The sequence below is a fragment of the Chelmon rostratus genome, chromosome 21, assembly GCF_017976325.1.
Source record: "Chelmon rostratus isolate fCheRos1 chromosome 21, fCheRos1.pri, whole genome shotgun sequence".
In the NCBI taxonomy this organism is placed as follows: domain Eukaryota; kingdom Metazoa; phylum Chordata; class Actinopteri; order Chaetodontiformes; family Chaetodontidae; genus Chelmon; species Chelmon rostratus.
Window position 1 is genome coordinate 6,845,755 of NC_055678.1, and position 26,217 is coordinate 6,871,971.

Consider the following 26,217-nt stretch of genomic DNA (forward strand, 5'->3'; position numbering starts at 1 on the left):
GAGCTAAAACAGGCTTGGCTCATTAATGTTTTGGAAATATCTTCCTCATGATGAAATATTTAAAACCAACGTTATTTGATTTTGGGCACTCAGAGGGAAAACAGCCCTGTGTTAAAACAGTGCAGGGGGCTGCATTGGTGGGTGCCTGTGGTTTAAGGTACCGCTGGGATATGAAATACGATCCAGTTGGGTCCAGTTGGAGTAACAGATGAATACATTTAGAGGCTTATCAGATGCCAAAATACTGTTTATAATACTCACAGACAGGATTTTACAACTCTGCAAAGGCGACAACTATTTTATCTTTAAACAGCAAACAGCTGAACTACAACGTTCACGTCACAGGCTGTGTTTTTACACACCGTGAGTCTTGAACGTGGTCTTAGTCTGAGACAGGAAGTCAGCTCTAAAAAGCTGGATAAATGAGACACCCATCCACTACACCCATACCTAAAACAACACTATTTCCTGCATCTGCACTGAACGTTGACACTGGATGTATATCCTGTCCTGCAGAATCATCCAATATGACTGTCCTTCCTTATGGGCTAAATGACAATAAAATACCTCAACAGGTCAGTAACACTTTCACTTCCAGCTGAATCTTTAGTGTGTTTGCTTACACTGGAACAAAAGCAACGTATGCAGAGAAAGTGCACACAATGTTCATGAGCATTTTTAATACAGCTCATCTACGTGTGGCTCTCGGTGATGGTGGCCCACAACCAAATCACAGCTGTCATTCAGCAACACGTAATCCCTCTTGTGTTCTTGTTCTTCAATAATACATGATGTGCAGCGTTACTTGAGAAATTGGAATCCAACAGAGCAGAGTACTCACCCTGACACTGGTATCCCTGCTTCCCCAGCACGCCCCTATCAGATCACACACAGAGGAGTCAGCATTTCAGCCAGGTTGGTTTAATGAAACATACTAGGTCAGCCAGATCTGTGTGTGTGTGTGGGTGTGTGTGTCGCCTACCAGATAAAATCTCTGCAATGTGAGCAGTACGTTGGTTGTCTCAGGTAGGTGGCCATGAACTTGTGTCCGTTGACTTGATGCACGCGTCTTCGGACGGCGCCCTGTCGCCGGCGAGGACCGATCCTCTCTCGAAACACTCGCTCCTCATTCTCGTTGGTCCCGGAGGCTGTCGAGTGAATAAACACAAGTTTGTCATATTTCAGAATTGGGCAAAAAGGTGCAGCTGAGGCGGCTAGCTGTCACTCAAAGCGGCCATGCCCATAATTATCCGTAAGTTTAAGGCTAACTTTAAGTGAGTTTTATACACTCACCTCCTGTGCAGTTGTCATGAACAATTAGACCAAACTGTTCTTTGTACCAGGCTGTAAACATGTTTATTTCTGCTGTAAACATGGGGGTCTATGGGGATTGACTCGCTTTTGCAGACAGCCTCAAGTGGCCATGTTAAGGAAGTGCAGCTTCTGGCACTTGATTTTTGATTGATTTGCTTGAAGTTTACCAACAAAAACAAATCTGCAAAGAGCAATTTCAGAATATTGGTGTGTTTCTGAGTCATCTTTAGATGAGTTATCACGCACATCACAGTGGACGTTTTCTTATGCACACTGATTTTACTTCCTGAGACTGTACAAATAAGGATCATTTGCATCATGTTGCTGGAGATGTTTAATCATTCAGCGGCCTCTCATCTCCCCCCCCCCCCACCGCCCTCCCTCTTTCTCGCAAACACCCCACACCTACCAGAGGCCTATGCATACGTACGGGTGTGTGCTATTTATACTTTCATGTGTGGGCACTAAAAACGAAGGACAGCATATTAAAATACTCCTCCTCAGCGAGCACCATCCAACCAGCCGTTCCCTTCCTCTCCGCATCTCCCCGGAAACATAAATGCTTTCCGAGGGTAACCTTAAGACAAGAGAACCACCTCCACTCTCACTCCCACACACACTCCTTCTCTCTGCGCTCCTGTCCTACTTCGCCTTTCTTTCACTCTCCCTCCATTCCTCTCCTGGGTGCGTTATAGATGTGGTTACTGCTGAGCCTCTCCAGAGTTCGATTACAGACAGGCTGTCTAGGGACTCGGTGTGTGTGTGTGTGAGTAGGAGTGTATGTGAGTGAAAGTGTGCGTTTTTGTGTATCTGTGCATGTGTGTGTGCGTGGAGACAGCTTAACAGGCCATTATTGGGATCACTTTGTTTTACATAATACATCATCCATCTGTCCAGGACAGACACATACACACAGGCATGCTGACGAGGAGGGGCGACGAGGCATAACAACAGTTGAGAGTGATCGCCGTGGAGACAGACGCACTCGGGTTCTGCGAAATGACCAACCGGAAGATGGCCGTCCAACAGACACGCACATACGGACAGACAGAAGATTCAAATGTGACGTGTAGAAGACCAGCAGACAGCGAAGACAAAGAGGAGGGAAAACTGAACTGCAGATGGTGATATAAACAAATATGACATAAAAATGAGTAACAATACAACAGCGGCAGTAATCCATCTGCTTCTCCAATAATGAACTGCAGAATTTATAATTCACTGCTGGCAGATTTGCGTTGGAAAATCTTTCAGGGTTTAAGACAAATTGAACTAGACATTGTGACATTTTCTGAAGGAAAAAACACACGAATTAATCTGTGCTAAAAGGAGGTGAAGTGGTTCCTCAAGGTCGTCAATGTATTTGTGCCACGCTCAATTATACATAATGTTGAAGCAAATTAAGTTGCACCGTCAGGTTGAAGTGGCTCCTCAAAGATTGTATTGCAAAATAATCACAAAATAAAACCACAAAAGGCGGCATTTTCTCAAAGAAATTAAAGCTGAGACATTTGAAGTGTCTTCAAACTTTAATTCTGTGGTTGTTAATACTCAACTCATAACTACTGTAAAATCCTATAAAAATCTATTTAAAATTGAGACTCTTTGGAGCTTTTGAAATGGCAGCCATGGTTGAAGCATTTGAACAAAATGACGCAGCTGAACTGATTTGAAGCGGCAGCTGAAGTGGTTCCTCAAATTATTCGTAAGATTGTAGATACACTTCAAATAATCTTTCAATACTGAATAAAAATAAAGCCGAGATTGAAGTGAATGCTATACTAAAAAATGTGCAGTTGCAACATCTTTACAAAAGCAATCAGCGCTGCAGAGGAAGCGTTTAAAGCAACTGAAGCGGTGAAAGGTGTTGAATATGAACGTAGATAAACGTGGAGGAGATTGAAGGGTGCACACTTTAACTGAAAAACTGCACTTGAAACATCAGAAATGGCAGAAATCACTGAAGTTGAAGCACTTTGAGGAGTTGAAGGTGAACCACTGAAAGAAGTTCAAGTGGCACAAGGCAAAAATGATCTCAGCTAACGTCACATGTGCATACACTTCCATTAAAAAGGTGCATCTGAAACACTTGAAATGTCTTCAAATTTGGATTCTTTTGAGATTTTATCAAAGGCAGCAACAAGTGAAGGTGACGCATTCAAAGGAACTGAGGAGCTGAATCTGAAGCATTTACAGTAAAGAAGCTGAAGTGGAAGATGAAGCAGCCCCACAGACGTTGGGTAAGACTGTAGCTTTTAACTGGATTTTAGATAGTTATTACTCTTATTTCCTTTCAATTTTCTTAAATGTTGTTACGCTTCTTAATTGCATTTTATTCTATTTTGGATTTACATGTAATTTCGTACTCTGCATTTTCTGTTTTTATGTCAATGTAATGAATTGCTAGATGTATGACACTTAGAGCAAGAAGTTATATTGAAAAAAATAAGAAGCAATACGCTTTTTAAGTGCTCAACGATTTAAAATATTTCAAAAGAAGTATAATAAATCAATATTTAAAGAAAGGGATGAAGAAAGAGAGAGCTGAGAATCCAGAAACAGAGAGGGAGAGACTGCAGATGGTCAGATTAGTTCAGATTATTGAAATTTGCTTCCTGAGAACAACAGATGCGAAAAGGATGGAGAGGAGAAAAGAGGAGGAAAAAAGGAGAAGAAGTCCTTCCAGCCTCCGAAGCTGCAGAGAACAGATTGCACCAGGGGAAAAAAAATATAAATCTGCTAAAAATACCACCTCTTCCTCTGGTTCTCTCCATCCCTCCTATCAGCACACACACACCATTTGTTTTTATCAGCATACATTAACGTGACGAGCACTCAAGCCAGCTGAACTCTGGGAGGAAGTTCAGGAGTGGGAGGAGAGGGGGTCGTGAGGTCACAACAGAGTGTCCAATCATCCATGAGGAGGGCAAGACACGGACGCCTGAGTCTGCGTGTGTGTGTGTGTGTGTGTGTGTGTGTGTGTGTGTGTGTAATCCGTGGCTCAATCTCACCTACTATTTTAAGAATCTACTCCCTCTCTCTTCACTCTCTACTGCTCGCTTCATCCATCTTTACACAGAGAAACTAACCTCTGTGTTACACTACTGGGGTTCTCTGCTGCACCCGCACACACACACACACACACACACACACGTGCACACCTTCACTGGAAGGCAGATAACTGCTTCTATTTATAACCAGGTGTGAAGATGCACAGGTGCAGGTGAAAATCACTCTTATCAGGCAGGATGTGAGTGAGTGCATGTGTGCGGAAAGGGTAATTGAGGGAGAGATTCTGGATGTTTCCATGTTTAATCAATACAAACAAATAGAGGAAGGAAACAGAAGAGAGAGAAGGAGAGAGTTCAGTTCTGTCCAGTAACTTTCTAGGAAAACAGGAAGACCTAAAGCTGTTTTTACAGTAATCTTTTCATCTCACTCTCTGGCCTCTGGTTTCAATGCAGCAGACTGGAAGTAATGGCCAAGGATGTATGCACAATATGTTGTGTTAAACCTGAAATAACTAATGTTTTGGCCACTTGGCGGCAGTGGAAACAAGTTGTGAACACAACATTCAGTGTTGTGTGCATGAAAGCAGGCACAAAGCGCATGTTTGTTGGGTGTGCTCTTGTTAAGTGCGAACTTGCACAGCACTGACAACACTGATGCATCATCACCTTTTAAGTTAACAGCTGCCAACAGGGTGCACAATTATCAGTTATTTGAAGATGTCTTTCTGGCCACATTTCAAATCTAAGTCTAATTATCACTCTGTTTTAGCCCTGTTTTTGGTCTCCACCACCTCCTGAGCAAAATATCTGGTTCTTTAGCTGCTATCTGTGTCTGCCTGCTGTTTGGTGCTCTGCAGGTAGTGTACAGTGCAAACAGCTGCCTCCTGCTTGACACAACAACCTGCAACGCTACGAGAGCAGACAGCTGAACAATGAACTGAAACATGCAATAATTCTAATGATACATCGTTATCATGTAAATATGAATTACAGCCGCTTTAAGCTTATTGTAAAGTAACAAAAATCCTAAGGAATATCATAGTAATACACAATTGTAAGGCTCAAAATGATCAAATAAAGTGCATTTAATTTTTTTTATTCAATGCTCCCATTTGTCCTGCAGCCCTGCTGAATAACACACTTCCTGCTACTCTTATGTTTAAGATTCATGTTATTTATGCAAAATAACATGGAATTGGTTAAAGTTGCAGTAATTGCTATTTCTACATGAACAATGCATCAAATTACTGTGAGCAATGTGAAAGGAGTTTCTTGTAGTGGTAAATCCACAGAGTTTTTAATGTCTTTTGGTTTTACGGCCTGCAACTTTAAAGTTTTGGCTCACCCTCGCTGCTCTCAGTAGCCATCACCAATCACCAATTTGCAGACAGGCAAACTTGGTGAACATAGTGACACATTTAGCTGCTAGAGAAACAGATATTAAATTCAGGAGCTGGAGGAAACTAAGTCGGAGCTAAAAGAGGAGTGAATACTGGAGTATTTCCTGTCAGGTGGCCAGAAACAGAACTCCAGATGAACACTAATGTTTCATTAAAGGATAACTTTCGTTTTTTACAACCTGGACTTTATTTGTAGCATTAAATACGCCCATTTACTCACCCAGACAACTTTGGTGGCATTTGTAGGCGTTTTGAAGAAATTAGCCCCAGAGGAGCGGTGCGTATATCCGTATAATGCAAGTACTCGGGGCACCCGTGCGTAGCCTCTATGTAACGCATAATCCTCGTTCATATTACAATATTTTGTTATGATATGCTGGTGCTATTCCGCTCTGAGCCCGTGGTGGCATGTTATCAACATCCAGCGTCTCTGAACAACGACTTCTGACGCGAATGACGTCATTTTCGAGCGCCGCGCGCTGCGAGCAGCCAGCCACAACGGCTGACTCTGCGGCGGTCGGCTACGAATATGCAATAACGAACCATAGCTGTGCCAAACTACAGCTAAACTAGCCGACCGCCGGCTCAGAGGGGAATAGCACCAGCATATCATAACAAAATATTGGAATATGAACGAGTTTCGTCACAGATTATGCGTTTATAGAGGCTGCGCATGGATGCCCCGAGTACTCGCATTATACGGATATACGCGCCGCTCCTCTGGGGCTAATTTCTTCAAAACGACTCCAAATGCCACCAAAGTTGTCTGGGTGAGTAAATGGGCGTATTTAATGCTAGAAATAAGGTCCAGGTTGTAAAAAACGGAAGTTTTCCTTTAACGTTGTAGGCAATGGGAGACACTTTTTCTCATCAAACTTCTGTCAGAAGCTGTGGCTAAACTTGATTTGTGTATCAGGAGGTTAAAGGATCTCAGTGGTGAACTGAAAACTTAAATAAAGTTACATTAAACTGTGATGGAGTTCATGATATTAGCAGCTGATATGCAGGTAGAGGGACAAACCCTGCATCTTATTATCTTTAAATAGTTCCACCTTTCCAGACACCACCGTATCATCGCGCAACTACAGGCCTGAATGGATGCTTGTGTGTTCTGATGTCTGATTCCTTTGCTTTTCAGTAGTACAACGGGTGGTGGTTTTACCTTCAGTAGAGGATCCGGACAGATCAATGACCACGTAGACCTTCCCCTCCGGCTCCAAGTCAATCTGCAGAGACAAAGGAAGAGAAACAGAGAGTAAATCAGTGAGAAATAACACAGCTGAACAGTAAGTGCAGCAGGGGGGCTTTCCTCCAGCACAAACAAACACACCAGTGCACATGGAGGAGGTCATTATCTTCAATACCATCATCATCAGCAGTAACAACACCATCTTTATCACATTTACCCCTGGTATTAACATTCTTTTTGTGTCTCAGACGTTATCTGGATGAAGATTTCTGATAACAGGGCGTTGCATTTAAACACTTGCTATTTATAAGCTTTTCTGTTGTCTCGATTCTGTGATCTGATCTCAATGTGTAAATTAGGGAGGAGGAGCTGGCAGACTTCTCAACAAATATGACATGTCCTGCAAGGGAGGTGACGCGGCTGAATGAACACAACTGAGTTTCTTTTGCCGAGGAGAAAAATGTGTCTAGCTCTGGCTTTCTAGAGAAAGAGTTCGGCGATGTGCATTTTGCAGTTATATCTGCATTATCATACTTTGCCTTATTCAGGTAAGGCACACAGATACACGTTGCACGTTAGCAGCAGGTGTGAATGGGATCACAGACACTATCACTATCATCCTCATCTTTTGAGCTGAAATGATTAGTTTGATTGACAAAAAAATTAAATGTTAAAAATTTCAGTCATCAATAGTTCGTTTTAAGTAATTTTTCAGGCAAAAACGGTTAACATACAAGTTCAGATTGTCAGTTTTGAGAATTTGCTGCATTTCTTTGTTTTATACGATGGTAAACTGAACATGTTTGGTCGGATGTTCGTCATCATCTTGAGGAAATGTGAAGACAAGTTTTGCTATTTTCTCAAACTTTGTAGACCAAAGGATTCATCTATTAATTTATAACTCTAATCTTAATACAATTTATGCCATTCTTTGTAGCTTAATTAAATTCAATGATAATAAATTCATTAATGATGTAATGATGTTGTATCATGGCTTGATTATAGATTATATTCGCTTTGGGTTTTAAAGTCAGAATCAGGTTTTCTACAAACAAGGTTTTGGTGCATAATGGTCACAATAAACATAGTAAGAGAAAAGAAAAAAACAAGCAGTGCAAATCCATCATTTTAAATATGAATATTATAAAATATACCTAATGAATCTCTGAATGAAACTAAGAGGTGCAATGTGCAAAATATCGACCATATTGTTTTATTATCAATTTTAACTGGACAGAATTGCCAACAGTTGATACGCGATTCACATCTTTTACTGGTGTGTCTTTTATTCACTTATATGTTTTAACGGAAGCAAAACCACTGAATTGAACTGAACAGCCTGCGGTTGTTTGAAATGAAATCAAACAGAAACACTCTCACTTTAAACCAGCAAAGTAGACACATGCAGGATTTTAAAGTCACAAATTGTGTGAATGAATTAAAGTTCAAGTGTACAGGTTGCTAATTTGTAGTACAAAATACTAATTAACGTGCACAAATTACCAAGAGTTTGATACACGGAGTCTTCACAAACACTGGGGCGCACCTGCCACATACACCCTAATCCACAGGGCCCGAAATTAACACTAACCAAGCGCCAAATCAAGCAGACTTCCTGTTTGGTGAGTAAAGTCTCATTACTGAAACAGCAGTTATTGGTTGTCAATTAACTTAACTTGACTTGACTTCACCTTTCACTTTTATTTACAGTCTTCTGATGTTTTATAGACCAAACAATAAATGGATTGATTGAGAGATAATTCAGCAGATTCATCGATAATGTTAATAATCATTAGTTGCAGCCTTACTTGGTAATTGGCCCATTTCAGGCACTGGTACATAGTGAGGGAACAGGGATAGCAGGGTGGTCATTTGGTTGAAAGAATACACATTGGCCCTGTGGTCAAGCCTGAAACACTAGGGCTGCATTATACTTTTAATAAATACTAAATAAATAAAATATTATATGTAAAACACTCAAATCTTTCCCCGACGGAGTCGAATCAGCCTCCTTGACAAAATGTTCTTGTGCTGTTTGTGCAGTTTGCAGCCAATGAATCTGCAGCATTGCATGTTGGATAAAGTAATGCTCAGATGCTTGGAGACTCATCCAAACCTCTTATTTTTAGATCACCAGTAAGCCCAGTCCGCTCTGTGTCATCAGACTGGAAAATGGTAAGAATCGATATCTTTTGTTACACTCAGAGTTGCCAAACGCAGACTAGTTGTTGAACGATAACTGAGGGGGAAGCAAAGCTGCTGAAACAGGGAATGATGTCACTATAGCATAAACACTACCTGTGTTATAACCCATCAATCCTGCATAAACATGCCATAAATTACATACAATGCAGATAAGTGACTTTATCAGAACGACAGCCGATTAAAACATCTTATTTCGGATTTATTCTTCATAATTATTGTGCAGCTATTAAAATATATTTACCAAACAGCTTGAATGCGACAAGTCATAATGAGTTCTGTGTGTGTGAGCAGGTGTCATCAAAATGGAGGCTAATTTATTCTGGGAACCTCATATGCGCACAGAACAAAAAGAAATTTTCCTGCTCAAACATTATTAGACAAGCAAACATGCGACGGTGTGCATACGCACAGACTTATTGGACAAATAATGACATCATCCCCCTACAATATACATGCAGTTACAGAGATTAGAGAGAGTGCAACAGAGAGCGCTAAAGAGACAGACGACACAGGAAAAGAGAGATAGAGAGTGCAAGAGAGAGTGAGAAGGAGAGGTTTAAATCCTTAGTTAAGCTCTGGGACAGCAGCAGATCCTCTTATGCAACAGACAGACTCACACACAGGCAGCGACACACACACACACACACACACACACACACACATACATGTCCATGCATTGCTGAACATGAGACACAGAGATCGCACAGGCACAGATACGAAACAGTCCGAGACGATCAGACACTCATGGAGATGCAGCAGCAAAGGCACAAAATCTCATGGAGAGGAATTTACAGTACTGGGATCTGCAGTAGGACTCATATGTCATGTGATCATATGGAGCCTCAGTCATAAGCATGAAAATTACCGCTTTATTAGATGTGATGACAGGTGAAGAAAAACTATGCTGAAAAGAAAAGATTTTTGTTGCCATTTGATTGATTAATTATACTGAAAGTCCCTCAATGACGAAAACAATGAACAGCAAGTGAATAAAAAAGTGTGTGGATCCTGTTATTTTGTTATTTCTATTTCTTTATGTATACATATTTCCTGTTCCCTTAAAAATTAAATGCAATTCAAGGCTAAAGTAAAGACAAATATAGTCACATCATTATCATTATATTATCTGCATTTTCTCAGTTTTGTCTTTTGTAAAACACTGTAAAAACACTGCTAGCAGTGTGAAAGTGATAACAAATAAAGTGATTATTATTATTATTATTATTATTATTATTATTATCCGCTTTACATGATTTTTTGATTGAAAAAAGAGGATTGAAAAAAAGTCAACATTTTCAGGTCCCGGCCTCTCAAACGAGACGATTTGCTGCCGTCCTCTGTCAAATGTCGCTGTACATTATTCGGGTCTGGAAAGTTTAGACACAGATTTTTCTGTTTTGTTTTTTTTTTTTTGATATTTCACAGTTTAAATTATTCATCTGAAAAGTAATGGGCAAATTAACAAATAAAAAAAGTAACAGAGCTCAAAGTGACACCTTCAAATGTCTTGTTTTGTCCAAACAACAGTCCACTATGATTTTACTTATTACAATTTCATTTCTGCATGAGAAAGGATTCAAACGATTAATTAGTTATCAAAACAGGCAATGATTAATCATTTGTTCACTGATGAATCAAACGAATGTAGGGTAGCCTAATATTTGACTTTGCAGCATCAAATGTTATGTTGTATATAGTATATGAGTATATGAAGTAGAAGTAACTAGTAACTAAAGCTGTCAACTAATTGCGGTGAAATAAAAAGTACAGTATAAAGTATAAAGTGACATGAAATTGCAGTATATCAAGTCAAAGTACCTCAAGCTTATCCTTAAGTGAAGTAAAAGTAAAAGATGTACTTAACATTACACCACTGGTTGCATCTCTAATGTCAATGAGTCTATCTGAAGCTTAAAGCAATAAAAAAACCCCACAGAGAATGTAATACTTATGAGCGTATCATCCTTTTGTTGCATGTATAACACGTAACAACTGCATGGGATTTGTGACCTATAAACGCCACTGGATTCTTGATGTCTACCCTTGAAAATGATGTGCTAATCCCCAAATGTAACCTCTTGCATAACAGCGCATCTCAGCGGGGATTTCAGCTGAAAGATGGACTCAGAGTGATTTGGAATAGAGTGGAGCAAATGGACAGCACCATCATTGATTTAGTGCTCAGGTCCCGAGATGGCATGCCAGCCAAAAACTGATCTCACATTACCGGTCTCTGGCCACTGAGGGGTCTTCCAGCTCATTTTTCCTATCCAAGTCAATACGAATTACTACAATTATCATAAGAATTTGAATTATTACACAGGTGCAAGTTTTTATTGATTAATTAGATCATGTCCACGTTTGGTGGTGCAGCGGCTGTAACTCAGCACGCGGGCCGGCCGTTTGTTTTAAGTTCAGTCTGTCAAAGTGTGACAAAGTGTGTCTGTGCAATACTCTTTGTGTGCATGTAGATCTGGGTGTGATACTGCAGTTTGACTGTGTTCTCTCGATGGCCCAGACAAAATAAAGACTACTCTTATTCTAATTCTAATGCTAGTGTTCAATATCATGCATATTAAAATATTAAATAAATGCAGGCTTTCCATGTATTTTTGGCAGGATTAAAAATCTCTTCTTCTGGATTTACACCATCATTTAACAGCAAAACAACCCACTTAAACCCATTACACAGTACAGTAATGCAGAATAATCACAGGTGTATTTACATTACCACTACTGAAGCTGTTAACAGTGATTTTATACTTGACTTTAGTTGGACTAAAATGGCACGTCGGTTTCCCACAGCCAGCCTAGCACTGCTCACATAGACTAGCGTTTCTCAACGGGGGCGTTAAGAGCATCTCAGATGGCGCTGGAAGCAATATGTTTGAAAGTGGGGCGTTGAGGCGTTCTTAGGGGGTGTTTGTTTAATGCGACCAAAGATTCATAACAATTAAAACCAAAGCCACTAGAAGGGACGGTGAATCGTTTCCATAGCAACAACTCTTTATTTCAGTGTTTCTGTCAGCTGTAGGTGACTCCATGCTCCATGCTGCCTTCACGAGTATATATGATTTCACCAACATGGCGTTTAGCTCAGGAGAGTGGACACTCTCGTCCTCGGTATTCCCCGTGGATGAAATTTAGAGCTTCTTCCTTCTTTAAAGCATTTCTCCCGACACCGTGAACGCTGTGCTGTCGCCATGGTTACTAATTTACAAGAGGGATATTCTGCTGTCCCTTCCCGTGAAAGCAACTTATGGTGTCAGCATCCAGACACACCCTATAACACTGTTCTAAAACCAGACACCTGCCACCTGACAAGCTGAGTCTGATTGGCTGCTGTTTGTGATCAATAACAAGACCTAATTAAAGTTTGATTCATATAATTTCTATTCACATGGCTTTGCATCCTGGGAAACTAATAATGATATTCCAGCTGTCCAGTTAAATCTATTCTGTTATTTGACATTAAGTGACACATAATAATAATCACAACTAATATTCAGGGAAGACAACGTGCCTACATTTGATTTGATGAGTGGAACAGTGATTAAAAAAAAGTCTAAAATCTGCTGTAATCATAGAAATAAAGTAAACAATTCAGAAATGTTATAAGGAGGAAATCCTTACAGATTATTCAAATACTGACACTGATGTTAGCTATACAGACATTTCTATGGCTACCGTTCTGTTACAGTGTAGCCATGTATCCTAGCAACAGATGTTTCTATGGTTGCAGAGCAGTATTTTTTTGGTAGGAGCTTGTAAAATAATGTAGCATGAATTGCTGATAATGAATGTCATGGGATGAATGTGTACGGCAAGTTCAATAAATCTGATAATGTACAGCAAACTGGTCCATATTTTTATTCATATATAAATAAAGACGTTAGTGTGATAACAAGCAGCTTAATCCGCAGACCTCACTGTGGACAGATGCAGAATTTAAAATAAATAATAGCACTGCGGGAAAGTGAGGAAATATATTGTTTGTGATTTTGTTGAACTCTTTGACCTTTCTCCCACTGAGATACTGCCAGTCTCCACAGGATGGTGAATTACATTATTACTTGGCAGTGAAGAGCACTTTATAAGGTAAAAACCTTTACATATACCATCACTATCAAGAGATCTGTGGCTACACTGACACTAAGTTTTTATGGAAAATTCATTTTTAAGTGATTAATGGACAGAGTAACAGCCTAACTGAACATCTAGAGGCACACCTGGCGCAAATATCACAGCAACAAGGTTTTGTACCTGAATAACAAGTTACGCCTGTGTTTATATAAGAATACTGTACGTGAAAAAATAAAGGTACATACAACTATAACTGTAAGGAATGTAAACATTAGTAATGGTTGCACAACTTGCTTTCCTTTAGTTGTGCTAGTTTCAGGACCTTGGTGTTTTGGTTTCATGGCACTCCCAAATGGAACAGAGCCATCATTAGTGTTGTTAGTTACACCTGTGCTGTTCCTGCTCTGACAAGTCAACATGTCCGCAGTGAAGAAGCTCTACTAGAGTCAACTGACAGGTAATTCAAGATGAAATAAGAACTAATACACCTGTGGTGTTTTGATTGAACATCCCTTTGTGCCTTTTAATGGAATCAAGTCGACTGGGGATTGTATTGGGCCTCACCTTTGGTGCATTAATTAGCTTAATCATACTGTATCTAAAAAGCTGAATCACTTCTGGTCAGGGTTGGGTAATGTACCAATACATAAGGTGAGAGTTTGGTATGCCATTTCTACCTCTTCCTTAAAGCTGCATCAATCAATATTTTATACTAATAATAAATCAAATGACTATATGTTATAATCAATATGCAAAAGGTTGGCTTGCAGGGATAAACTCAGAGCGAATTATCATCCACAGTTCACCTCAGCCACCTGTTTTTAGCTCTGACAAAAACCACTGTGCCCTACGAGCACCAGACAGACAAAGCTGGCGACAAAGCAAGATATTTCCCTCAAGAGTTGGTGGAAACCAAAGCAGAGCTAAAAGAGAGTGACTGTTTGACTTAAGTTCATCAGGTGGCCAGAAACACCAGTCGACTGCTGGCTAGTATGGTCGCTATAGCAACTTAAGGGGATAACGTGTCATTGCTGTGTTTTCACTCCACTGCCTCCGAGTGGCCAAAAACTAAATTAATGCAATAACTGCTTTTGTGTTGTTCTTGTTCAATATGTTCTTGTGTTGGACTGCTTTTTGGCAATATTGGATTTACAAGGTTTAGCATCAATGTGATGATTGTTTTGTATGTTTGTTTTATTTGTATTGTGGCAATGAGATTTCTGGAAATTTTACCAAATCATGAAACCTATTAGCGCTGCAACTAATGATTATTTATATAGCATTAAGTCTATGGTGAAAAGGCTGGTCATAATTTTCCATAGATGTCCAGTCCAACACCAAAAGATCTTCAACTTACAATTGAATAAAAGCAAAAAGCTAGAACACAGAATGTTTGGCTTATTTTCCCGATGAGTGTCTTAAATCGTTAATTGATAATTACTTTCTTTCAACCAAGTGATGGATTAATTGTTTCAGCACTAATAAAATCGCATATAACATGACAGAAGATTTTATCCACATCACCACCTGCTGTTAAACTGATCGTAATGTGACTTGGATTTAATCTGCTGTGCACAGACACACACGTGCTTTGAGGTTCTCCACCCCAACAACAAAAGATGGGAGGAGAGAGCTGGAGAATCTAGTTCGCCTCATTAATCTTGTTAGTCCAATTAGGACACTGATACAGCCAGGGAGACGGATAACTTCACAAACCCTCTCTCACACACACACATGCAGGAAGCTGAGTGTGTGTGTTAGTGTGTGTGAGAGAGAGAGTTCGGTAAGTGTCTGGGGATTTTAAAATGGACTTCAGAGGGAGGTTAGCATTAAACACACATACAAGCTTAACTCTGTTGGGTTCGTCCCATCACAACACATACAAACAGGCTCCAAACACACACGCTACTGATACAATCAAAAAACACACACACACCATATGCAGCAGCACAGCGAAGCACTCAAACAAGCAGACAGGGCACTCAAAGCTTGCATTATATCAATACTGTGGAGCTAACCCCCTCCCACTCTCCGTCCATCTCGCTCACTATCTCTGTCCAACCAGACAGCTCTCTCTGTCTCTCTCAGGAGCGTTTAGTCTCAGTGACAGCCTCCCACATCCATCTGTCAAATGACAAATTTCGGCTTTGAGAGAGCTCGACCGCAGTCACACAATAACATGTGTGTGTGTGTGCGTTTGTGTGTTTGTCCTTCTTTCTATCACTCAGCAACTCAAGCGTGTCCTCCTGCACACACACACACACACACACAACCACACACACACACAGGAGGCCCATGCTGAGTGAGACAGCATGAGAGTCATGCATCTTTAATGTAACATCACAGACGGCTAATAATGTAAGAGGAGCTGAGCCGTGTGGTGGTGCTGGTGCTGGTGGTGAGGGGAGGCTGGGGGACATTCATCAAAGCCCGCTGCGCCATTGCAATGGGTGGCATGTCCGGCGGTCCAGTAGCATCAACTAGACAGGGAGAGAATTGGACTTAGAAGACTGGACATTCCCGATCAAACCATCCTGTCTGTTCAGTCATCTCGGAGCTCACAAACATTCAAGATGAGTGTGTGATATCCAGATGGACTGGCAGACGGCCTGATGAGCCGCCCCTGTTGATCAGTCGTCAGTGTTGGACGTGACTAAATGAAAACGCACTTCATAGAAACTCAGGCTGAAGGAGGAAGCCTTGGTGTCCTGGGGCTGAGCCGTTAGAGGAAAATTGGGAATTTATACTGTGATTTCCATCTACATAGTAAATACGGTTGTGTCTGGTATAAGCACAAACATCTTGTTTCGTAAAAGGAGAAAACATTGCAGCAAACTTTGCTAGTTTTCCATGAAAAGACTGATTGTTTTAGTCTATATTTACAATATACATTTCATTAGTTAGTTATTTTCATGTAATATTTACACACTATAGGTATTATTGTAATAATGATAAACTGTTGGTTAGCCATGCCTGAGACTGTAGCTAACTGTTTTGATATGTGACTCACAAACCCCAAAAAATACTGTTAAGAGGACTAACTGCTTCAGCTAATGTTAGCTTCGGGAGGAGCTGCTTCACAAATACCTGATGTACTGATTCATACCTTTTAAAGCAACTGTTCAACATTTTGTGAAATGTGCTGTTACTCACTTTCTGGTACAGAGCTAGACATAGGGTTGATATCGCTTTCATATCTCTCGGTTAAATTAGAAAGTACTACAAACAGCTACTTAGCTTAGCTTAGCTGGAAACATGGGAAAATAGCTAGCCAGCCTCTATCCAGAGGTAACAAAATTCACTTACCAGCAACTCTAAAGCTCACCAATTAGCTAACATGTTATTTGTCATTAGTTTAATTAGTACAAAAAAAACACCACTGTATAAAAATGACTCTTTCTTGGTTCAGAGCAGTTGCCAAGCAACCAGCTGAGACTTTAGGAAGTTACTGGTCCTGGCCAAGAAATGGTCGAGCACATATCCCAGCATTCAACAGCAATTTGTTTACATTTCAGTTTCTGTATGGTTTAAACTTTAACAAATGTGTGCTTAGCTAACTGGCTGCTGGCTACAGCTTTATGTTCAATGGTGGTATATCAGTATCAATGCTCTCCCATTCTTTCACCAAACACTAGCTACTAGATCAGCACCAAGCTGGCTACTGTCTTATAATAACATGATGCCACTGGTCAGATTTATGTACAGAAGGACTCACCACTCAGTTGGGCATTTTCAGTGGAAAAAACACACAATAATAAGCAACAAGCATCAAAATGAAACAAATAAGTCTTTTCCACAAAATCTTTGGTTTCATTTTGTTTGTCCAGCTCATGAAATTATTGTAAACTACACCTGACTATGACTGTTTTTGTTTCAATTTTCCGATACTAGCGTCTACACAGTACCTGAGTTTTGTTATCGATACTGAAACAATATTGTTTTACAGATATAAATTTTGAATACATAAAACCAAACCATCAAAGTTCTTAAACAGGAAATGTTTGACTGAGCACAAGGAGTCTACAGGAGACCATTTGCTAAATAAAAATGCAAAATTGGCAACATTTTGATTTGAATCAGCAGCTAAAAATATAAGCAAAGCAGTTTACAAATCTGTTCAGACAGTGGATGATGACAGTTTTCATTACTTTGCTACAGAGGCATGTCAGTCAAGAAGTACTGACGTTCAATACCCAACCCGAATGGCTGGCAAAATCAGTGGTTGCCAATACTCATTTCTTACAGCTTGGTTAAGAAAATGTTTAATCTAAGTTAAAAATTGCAGCTCATGTGATTTTAGAATTGCACTCTTCAAATCACAAATTTAATTTAAAAAATGTTTTCATCTATTCTATTCACGGCTATAAATTAAAATCTGTTTAAAAGGTGTTTTTCTTAATGCAAAAACAGACCAGGGGTCACAGAAAGAGAAAGGGGACGGACAGTGTGGATTTCACCTGCTGTCCCAAAGCTCTCAAATATCCTCCCATTTCTTCTCTTTCACTGAGAACATGCATTAAACACCCTCCGGCATACACTCACACACCAAAGGTTGACCTGATTTGGCATCAGTGGGCAGAACACTGCGCTTGTCTTTGTGCATGTGTGTGTGTGTGTGTGTGTGTGTATTGTCACGGTGGCAACAGCGCATCTTAAATCCAGTCTGTCCTACTTAACCAGCAGGTCACCAAGGGGTGGAGCTTATGATGTCATGTAACTCGCCGTGGTGAGGGAATGGAGTGTGGAGCTCAGGAAAAAGAAAGTGACAATGACAATATGGCTGTGACCTCAGTGATGATCACAGTCATGTCAGGCCAAGGATGGTGACACGGTTATGACAGTAATGGATGATATTTTTAACTTTACCTCAGTACTTTCCATGGCAAAAAAAGCCTCTGTCACGTCAGAGAGTGGCACAGCAAAGTCAGTGGGTAAAGCTTTGTACATAGAGACTACTCACAGGGCTAGCTAACTACTGTAGCTGGTGAGCTAATCGCTAACATGCTAGCAAGCTGGGAAGATGAGTTACTAGTCAGTCACATAACTCTCCAAGCTTTAGCTATTGTCTCTGTACTGTGCCATGTTCTCCCCCCTATTACTTTGTTCTCAGGATGGCACATTTCATTCAATAAAGTTTAATTTAAAAGAGAAAAACACTCTTTGAGCTAGCTGTCAGTTAGCAAGCCTGCTAGCGACAAAGCCGACAGGCCAAAAAGTTCACAGTGTATTCCTGTGTTATTACTGTCTGGCGACCATGCCTCTTTTGTGGAGCAGTTTATCCTCTACTATACAGAGAAGGGTTGAATAAAAGTGTATGGTGCAACACAGCTAATAAGTTATGCTAGCTTCCTCCATTTTGGACTCTCAGGCTTTCTGCTCCCTAAACAGTTAGCACTGTGAAGTCATCTTAATATTGGTCTACGGCACAAATTTGCATGTCAAAGTTCATCAAAGTTGAAGCACACAAAAAAGATTTGTCCATTTTTACTAGCCATGGTAATTCCCTTTAAATTAATTGATCTGACGGAAAAAATTTGCCGTTTAAAATGACGATTCATGTCATATCATACACACCGTATTTATGAGAGTCTGACATTCATGTCAACTTACTAGCAGAAATTAAGAGTTGGGAATTGATGATGGTCATTGCAGATCAAATCCAATATGAAGAATAATACTGATGGAATAGATCTTTATGCTGTATTTGTCAATTGTTGACAAATCACTAAAATATGTAACATGCTAAAAATATCGAATTTAGATTTAATATCTAAGTGCTATGACACTAGAAATAGGGTTAAGCTAAAATTATGGTGACTGGCCTCTAACTGTAGTCCTTCAGTCATTAATCCTGGCTGCTCCAAGTATGAGCATGTGAGTGTGTTGATGCCAAGTGTCAGACAGTGGCTGGTTGACATCTGACATGGCCCGTGTCCCTGTTAGGAAACATTACACTGCGTGGTCATCACATCTCAGACTGAGTCCTAGAAGCTTCTAGCGGCCTCACAGCTCTCAACCTTCAACCTCGTATATTTACATGCACACAGAGCTTATTTCTACACTTCATGCCGTGTCTCCTTCATCACTAGCTTCCTCTTCTCCACAGCCTTCTCCCTCTTATGTTTGTGTATTTTCATTTCCCTTACAACCCCCCAAATCTTCCTTTTTAAATTTCTACCTCCTCTGATTTCTCTACATAACTGTCAAAAACCGTAATTGAACATTTTACACCCTTTCAATGCTACCAGTGATTGTTTTAAGACTAATTTTAGTACCCAAAACAAAACGGATAAAACAAGCCTATTTCCAAGTCAAAATTGCTAATGGAAGTTACAAATGCACACAATAACTGCAGTAATTTAACCAACATGCTTTCTGTGTTGTAACACAAAACCTGCACCAACCTAAGCACCATTCAACATGAATTTTGCAGGTGTGTTATACTGTATAAAACATGGATGAAGTCTCTGTGACGCCACCCATAGCTTTCTGAAGAGCCATTGTAAAGCTCAGTGTCAGTGGTTCTGGCTGTCGCAATCTTGGCAGTGTGTCACTCCACCAAACTCTAATCCAAAAATGGGCAAAGCGGTGGAGCATGGGTGGAGCTGAGGTGGGCAGAATGAACTCCAGTCACTGAAACCTAGTGGCTAGCTGTCATTCAGAGCGGCCATGCCCATAATTATACATACCTTTAAGCCTTACAATTTAAACAAACGAGTTCAATAAAATGTATATAGTTGTCATGAATGGCGTAATTAGCTGTAGAAACATGTTTATTTCTGCTGAAAAGTTGGGCATTTGATATGGGGTCTATGGGGATTGACTCACTTTTGGAGCCAAACTCTTAGTGGACTTTTGAGGAACTGCAGTTTTTGGCACTTCTGTGTCGGCTTCATTTTTCAGCTCCAGAGGTTACCACTTGGCTATGAAATCTAGCAATAGCTACCACAATCCTGGAGATCCTTTTTTAACTGTGACAAAATGTAAGACACGGTGGCAAGAATGATAAAAATATGTGTAATAATTGTTGCTGTGTGAGGTGTGGTTGCACATGCCTCAACTTTAGCCCTAATATTTCTTTCAAAACACTAAATCTTCAGCAGCAAAGCAGCTGGTGTTGTTAAAATGTAGCTTCTGGTCACAACTGGCACTAGTCTTCCTACTAACTAGGTAGATAAACATAACAAGACAATAAAAGTTAATGGCCAGATACCATAGCGAACAAGCTAATAATCTGTTTTTATCATGTCAGCTAAGGCAAAATCAGATTCCATAGCTAACAAGCTAATATACTGGCTTTATCTTGTCAGCTAACGCTAACACAAAGCCAGATACCAGTTACCAACCTAACAGATTTTATCTTGCCAGCTAAAAAATCTTTTTTAAATCTGCTTTATCTAGCAAAATAACACATCAGATACCATAGCTAACAAGCTAACAAACTGATTACATCTTGCTAGATGTAAATCGGATGCATCACTTAAACTTTTTCTTATCCAAAGCCATGTCGCCTCAGAACTGAGCAGCTACAAAACATGGCTGCCAGATGATATATTCCTGGACTTTTAAGTCCAATGAATCTTGAATATATTGAAGCTACTATTGCTATATGTTAGCTTTATTATAGTTATATGTAGTCTGTATAATTAACATCACATTGAAGTACAACAAATAATGAAAGAGGGTTGCTCATTTTTGCTCATGTGAGGTGGCTCTTTCACATGGTTGTGTTCCCTCTAGCAAACTGTATCATGGCGGGTGATGGAGAAAGCAATGTTTTCTCAAAGAGCATTTATAGCGCATTTGATTCGGTTACAACTAGTGACAACAGAAAACCATAAGAATATATTAAAAATGCTTTTAGAGTGGCAGCCAGAGCCAGCGACACAGCAAACCTAAGGACAGATCTTTCCCAATGATGTAATTTTTTTACTGTTGTAAAAAGTTCAATCTTACTCCAGTAATAACCAAAACCAATCTCAAAACCAATCAAGATCATTTTGGTCAAAACAATTTCACCGTAAATAAATACAGTATTTTATATCCTCACAGTCACAGTCATAAAACCACATTTTACTAGTCGGATTCTACATACATCTTTACAATAACATCTCTTTTTATCAAATATAACCCATTTATCTAAACAGCTTATTTTGAAGTGAAAAATAAAAGCTGAGATCCTGTCGCCTGCTGTAATCATCCAGTCTCTGACATACTATAGTTACCACAGGAATGCACAGACGCAGTTTTGTTTACAGAGGAATGTGGCTAACCTCTATATAAAGGCGATGCAAGGCAATCTTATTTATAAAACACATTTCAATACAAGTAAATGCATTGTGTTTACGTTAAAGTGCATACAACAGCTCACAAGAAAATGTACATTAACTGCAGTATGTGATGGCAGGAGTTGGATGAGCATGATAGCTTACATAAATGGCAAATGTTGCTCTCAGCTGTGTGCACAAATAAAAGGTATGTTGTGTCAATGTTGGTCTAAGGAGTGTATCTACACTGCAGTAAATGATTACAGTGGATTACAGCTTTTAACTCAGGACATTACGGCTGCGACTTCCATCTCATTTAGCTTGCACTTTTTAGTTCAAAATAAGTGGCGTAAATCGCTGAATAAAACTTGTTTAAACCTGTCTGGGGCTTGACTATGGTTGGCCCAGTAAACACTGTTGTATCTAGCTGTGCACTTGCATACAATCTCTACAATTATGCTGGTGAGTAAGATGGAATTTCCCTTAAAGAGAGAACATGCAGGACAAAGAACCTTTCAAGTTCCTCCACCTTTGAAGGTCTTGAATTTAAATTATTCTGAGTTCTCAAAGAACCACTTTGCTTTTTTTTCTCTTCTTGCCCCCCTCCCTCCCTCAACTCTCACCTACCCATCTCTCTCTCTCTCTGTCTCTCTCTCTCTCTCTCTCTCTCTGGTGTTTCTGTGGGTGAGAGGCTGTCACCAAGGGGACGGGCTGTCATTGTCACCATGGGGATGGGCTCCACAGAGCATCTCAATTACTGAGTGGGACAATTAATAAGCATCAAAGCCTGGTTAATATTTCACCGGCGCCACAGAGCAGCAACCTGGCCCACAGTGCTTGGGTCCACAGGAGATGTATCATGGCGAGGTGGTGGAAGACAAAAGGGACCAGGAAGCAGGCAGGATGGGAATAACAGAGCGGAGACGAGAGGCATGATGTGATGAGATGAGATGAGAGAGGCAGCAGAAGGGCGGAGGAAGTGAGAAAGACAGAGCTGAGGTACACAAGGCGCAGCGTTCATCTGAACAGCAGGAAGTGTACCATTTGGTACGACTTCATGGCAGCAGATTGAGGAATGATACTTTCAATCGAACACCGATTTTTATTATAAACAAAATCATTATAATTCGTCCTGAAGGGGCTATTGCATGCGTTTAACAAATTCCATGGCAATCCATCCAATAGTTGTTGAGACATGTCACTTAAAAACAAAAATCATGATGGCTCTAGAGGAAAAGTCATCGGGATTCATCCACTGGGGACCATGAATATATGTACCAACTTTGATGGCAATCCATCCAATAGTTGTAGAGATATTTCAGTCTGGACCGAACAGGCGGACCAACCCACAGAGAGTCACTTGAGCCATGCCACCAGCATGGCTAAAACATATATAAAGTTTATTATCAGCGCTGAAACATGTTGATAATTCTGCAATTAGTTGGTCAATGGAGACTTCAGCTACAACAACTTTGATGACCAATGAATCTGTATAAAATTTACAACTTATTGGTCGTTTAACAAGGAAAAATGACAGTTGGTTGCACAAAAACAAGCAAACTGAAGACATCACCTCAGACTTTGGGGAAATAGTGATGGGAATTTTGCACTATTTTGTGACAATTTACTCTTCGGTTAATTCACGAAACACGAAAAGAATGGGAGGATTAATAAATCATGAAGGTAATTAGTGCGTTAGCCCTAAGACGTCCCATTGGAAAACAGCATATTTTTTAAACTCTGCCTGGATTATTTATTCCACTCGGGTTGGCAGTATGGCGGTACATAAAGTGTGACAGTACAAACGTGTCCACCAGTAGAGACTTTGGCGACACAGCGTCTGCACTGCCACACAGCGAGCGAGTGAGTGCTGATGACATTGCAGAGTGTAGCTACTTCGAACTCTGATTTGCATGCATGTATATGGCTTTCCACGATTTCTTTTACGCCCAAATACATGTAGTACTAATATCAATGTAAAAACAACTGTTGTCATTAAGTCCTCCTCCTCCTCCTGGACACTCCCGAAGTTAATCAAATGTGATGAAATATGGTTATTTTCACTGTAGTTCACATAACAGTTACTAGACCGTGATAAAAACTGTGATATAGCATTACATATTCCATGGTAGAAGATTTTGGTCATATCGGCCACCAGTAAATACGGCATGTCATTGTTTTTGAAAATGACCACAATGACTGAAAAGAGTCTAATTGGTCAATACATACATGTTCATATTCATGCAACGCACTAGAGTAATAGCAGTCCATGAATGTTCTGCATCATCAAAGCATCCTGTAGCTATGAGAAACGAGTGTGTGACACAAATGTGGAAAAAGATTATGAGAAAACCTTGACCGATCAGACTCGGACCACATATTAACCACTGCATTACACTTCCCAGCGTTTCCTTGTTGAGTCTGAACTTGACGTTCTTGCCTCCCCACTGGAGACCGAACAAGAGTAAATGGCAGCAGGAGCATCAGGAGAGAGCAGATGAAAGAGGGGGTGCACAAGCGAGGCAGGAAGAGGAAGATGATGGGTAAACGAGGGGAGGAGGAGGGAGGGCGAGTGTGAGGAAGATGAGAGGGGAATCGCTGTTGGAGAGGGGAGGATGCGGGAGACGCAGGAGGCAGAACTTGTGAGTAATGGAGTACTAAAGAGAGGAGGACCGAGGGGAAGTGGGAGGGACTGTGTCGCTGTGAGGCAGATGTATTGACGAGCTGGCTGGCTGATCAATGGGATGTGGTCAATCAACAGAGTGATCCATATGCTTTGACCTTACTCGGCTGAGGGACGAGGTGTGTGTGTGTGTGTGTAACTATTTGTATGCCAGTTTAAACTGATATCGTGTAAGATTACATAACTATACATCAATTAAACCCCTCCTAACGAACCACATCGTTAGGAGGGGCAGCATTTTTCATGCTATGGTCTGCAAATCACATATACTTTCACGTCATATGTAGATTAACAAAGCTTTCAATAACGTCTGAGCAGTATGTCAGCATGAAAATAAGCTTCCTAAGACTTCAAATTTGAGATTCACCACAATGAACATGTTGTTGACTCTCTTTTTTTACATTACGTCATGGTTATATGTTAATCCAGCTGAGAGCAGGGTCTGTATCAAAAACTCTGGCATTACAGAGCCTTCAAAATGCTGTTTTGACTGAATAAACAGTAATAATGCTGGAATAGGCGCAACTAAACAGTCGCGTTATAAGGTTTCAAGTCTCTGAGAGTTGATTCTCATTGTGTACTAACATAAAGTGAAACTAATGGCTGCCTGAAACTACTGTAATAACTCACAATACGCTTTGGCAAATGGTCGGCACTATTGTAAAGTGCATGTGCTTCGTAGGTAATGGGCTAAAAGCAAAATGACACATGCTGCTATTTAAATTGCGAGTCCTCGGCTCCCAGAATGCCTGAGCTGAGATCACCTTCATCAGCCTTTCATCCAACGTAAGGCGAGATGAGCGAAAACGAAGCACAGAAGTGGAACAAGATCACATGTTAAAGCTGGAGACAAAACACGCAGACCCAAATGAAAGGAACTTCAGTCTCTTCCACTGCTGAGTGGCCGTTTTCGTATCCTGAAGACACTGAACCAGGTAGCGGCGAAGTCTCACAATATCTGCGTTGTTGTGCTTGCTTTATAAATGCAGCTCTACAGCGGGAAAGACAGGGGCACCTCGTATTTCTTCAATCCAAAGAGGCGGGAGGAATGTGAGGAATTAAGGAAGGATGACTACAGGCTGGACCTGAGATGGCCAAATCAGATCTAATGCGAGTCCGAACAGCTCCTGTGTCACAGATAAGGGAGGAAAAGCTGCAGAATTAGAGTACAGAAAAAACCAAAGAAGCTCTGCCATGGCTCTACAGAAGTAAAAGGGGACTATGTGACTTTGTGGGAGACCCCAAAACTGATCTAGACCAGACTGGACATCCATACAGACATACAGTTTGACAACAGACGTGTGCAGCTGAATTCACAGTTAACTGAATCCTACATTAGAGCATTGTTACCTCATAAAAACAAAAAACAGGGATTGATATTTTAATTTTTATGTTTTTTTCGCAAAAATTTCTAGTGGGCCAGGCCCCATTTTGGGCAGCTTTGTCTCAAATTCATCAGCATGTTTGTGACTGGAAGGGCCCAACAACTGAGGAATGCTACAAACGCTATAAACAACAACCACAGAGGTGCCCATGAGTCGGGACACACCAGACTGTGATCAGCCCCAGTACTGATCTCATTAGGTGTATTGGTTATCGGCCAGAAGTGACATTAAATACAGCTTCTGCATTAAATTGAATTAAAAATTCACTGTTTCTATTGTAAGTTGCACTATTGGTCCACGCAGTGAAGCAGCTGTTGTACAGATTGTGAATTAGGGAAATAGAGAGCAATGGTATCGACGAGTATTCAGCATCAGAGGGTGCCCTGACCCGAGAGATCAGAGTCTGTAAAGGTGCTCACCCGCCAGGCAAGCAGCTGTGCTGGGAGGCTCTCAGGGACGAATGTGTGTGAATGTATGAATTTTGTGACACAGCAAATGATCAATTAGCCTCTTTCCTGGAGGAAAAAAGAGTAAAAAAGAACTTGGTTTTGGTTGAACACTCAACAACATTCATGCATATTGTGGCCAGGGGACACTGGGCCAAAACATACCATAAGCTCATTCCATTGTACACTGTGCAGCAACCACAAGCACAGTATGCACCACATCAAATATGCCAG

General features: G+C 40.5%; 1 protein-coding gene across 1 annotated transcript in view; it reads right to left on the reverse strand.

The window, feature by feature from the left end:
* The window catches only part of LOC121625204 (protein kinase C epsilon type-like), a 39,017-nt gene that overhangs the window by 11,456 nt on the left and 1,344 nt on the right, over positions 1 to 26,217 (reverse strand). The window contains exons 2-4 of the mRNA XM_041963279.1: positions 6,888 to 6,951; positions 983 to 1,148; positions 842 to 876 (exon numbers count right to left, since the gene is read on the reverse strand). Coding sequence (XP_041819213.1) covers positions 842 to 876; positions 983 to 1,148; positions 6,888 to 6,951 — 265 coding nt within the window. The remainder of the gene's footprint in view (positions 1 to 841; positions 877 to 982; positions 1,149 to 6,887; positions 6,952 to 26,217) is intronic.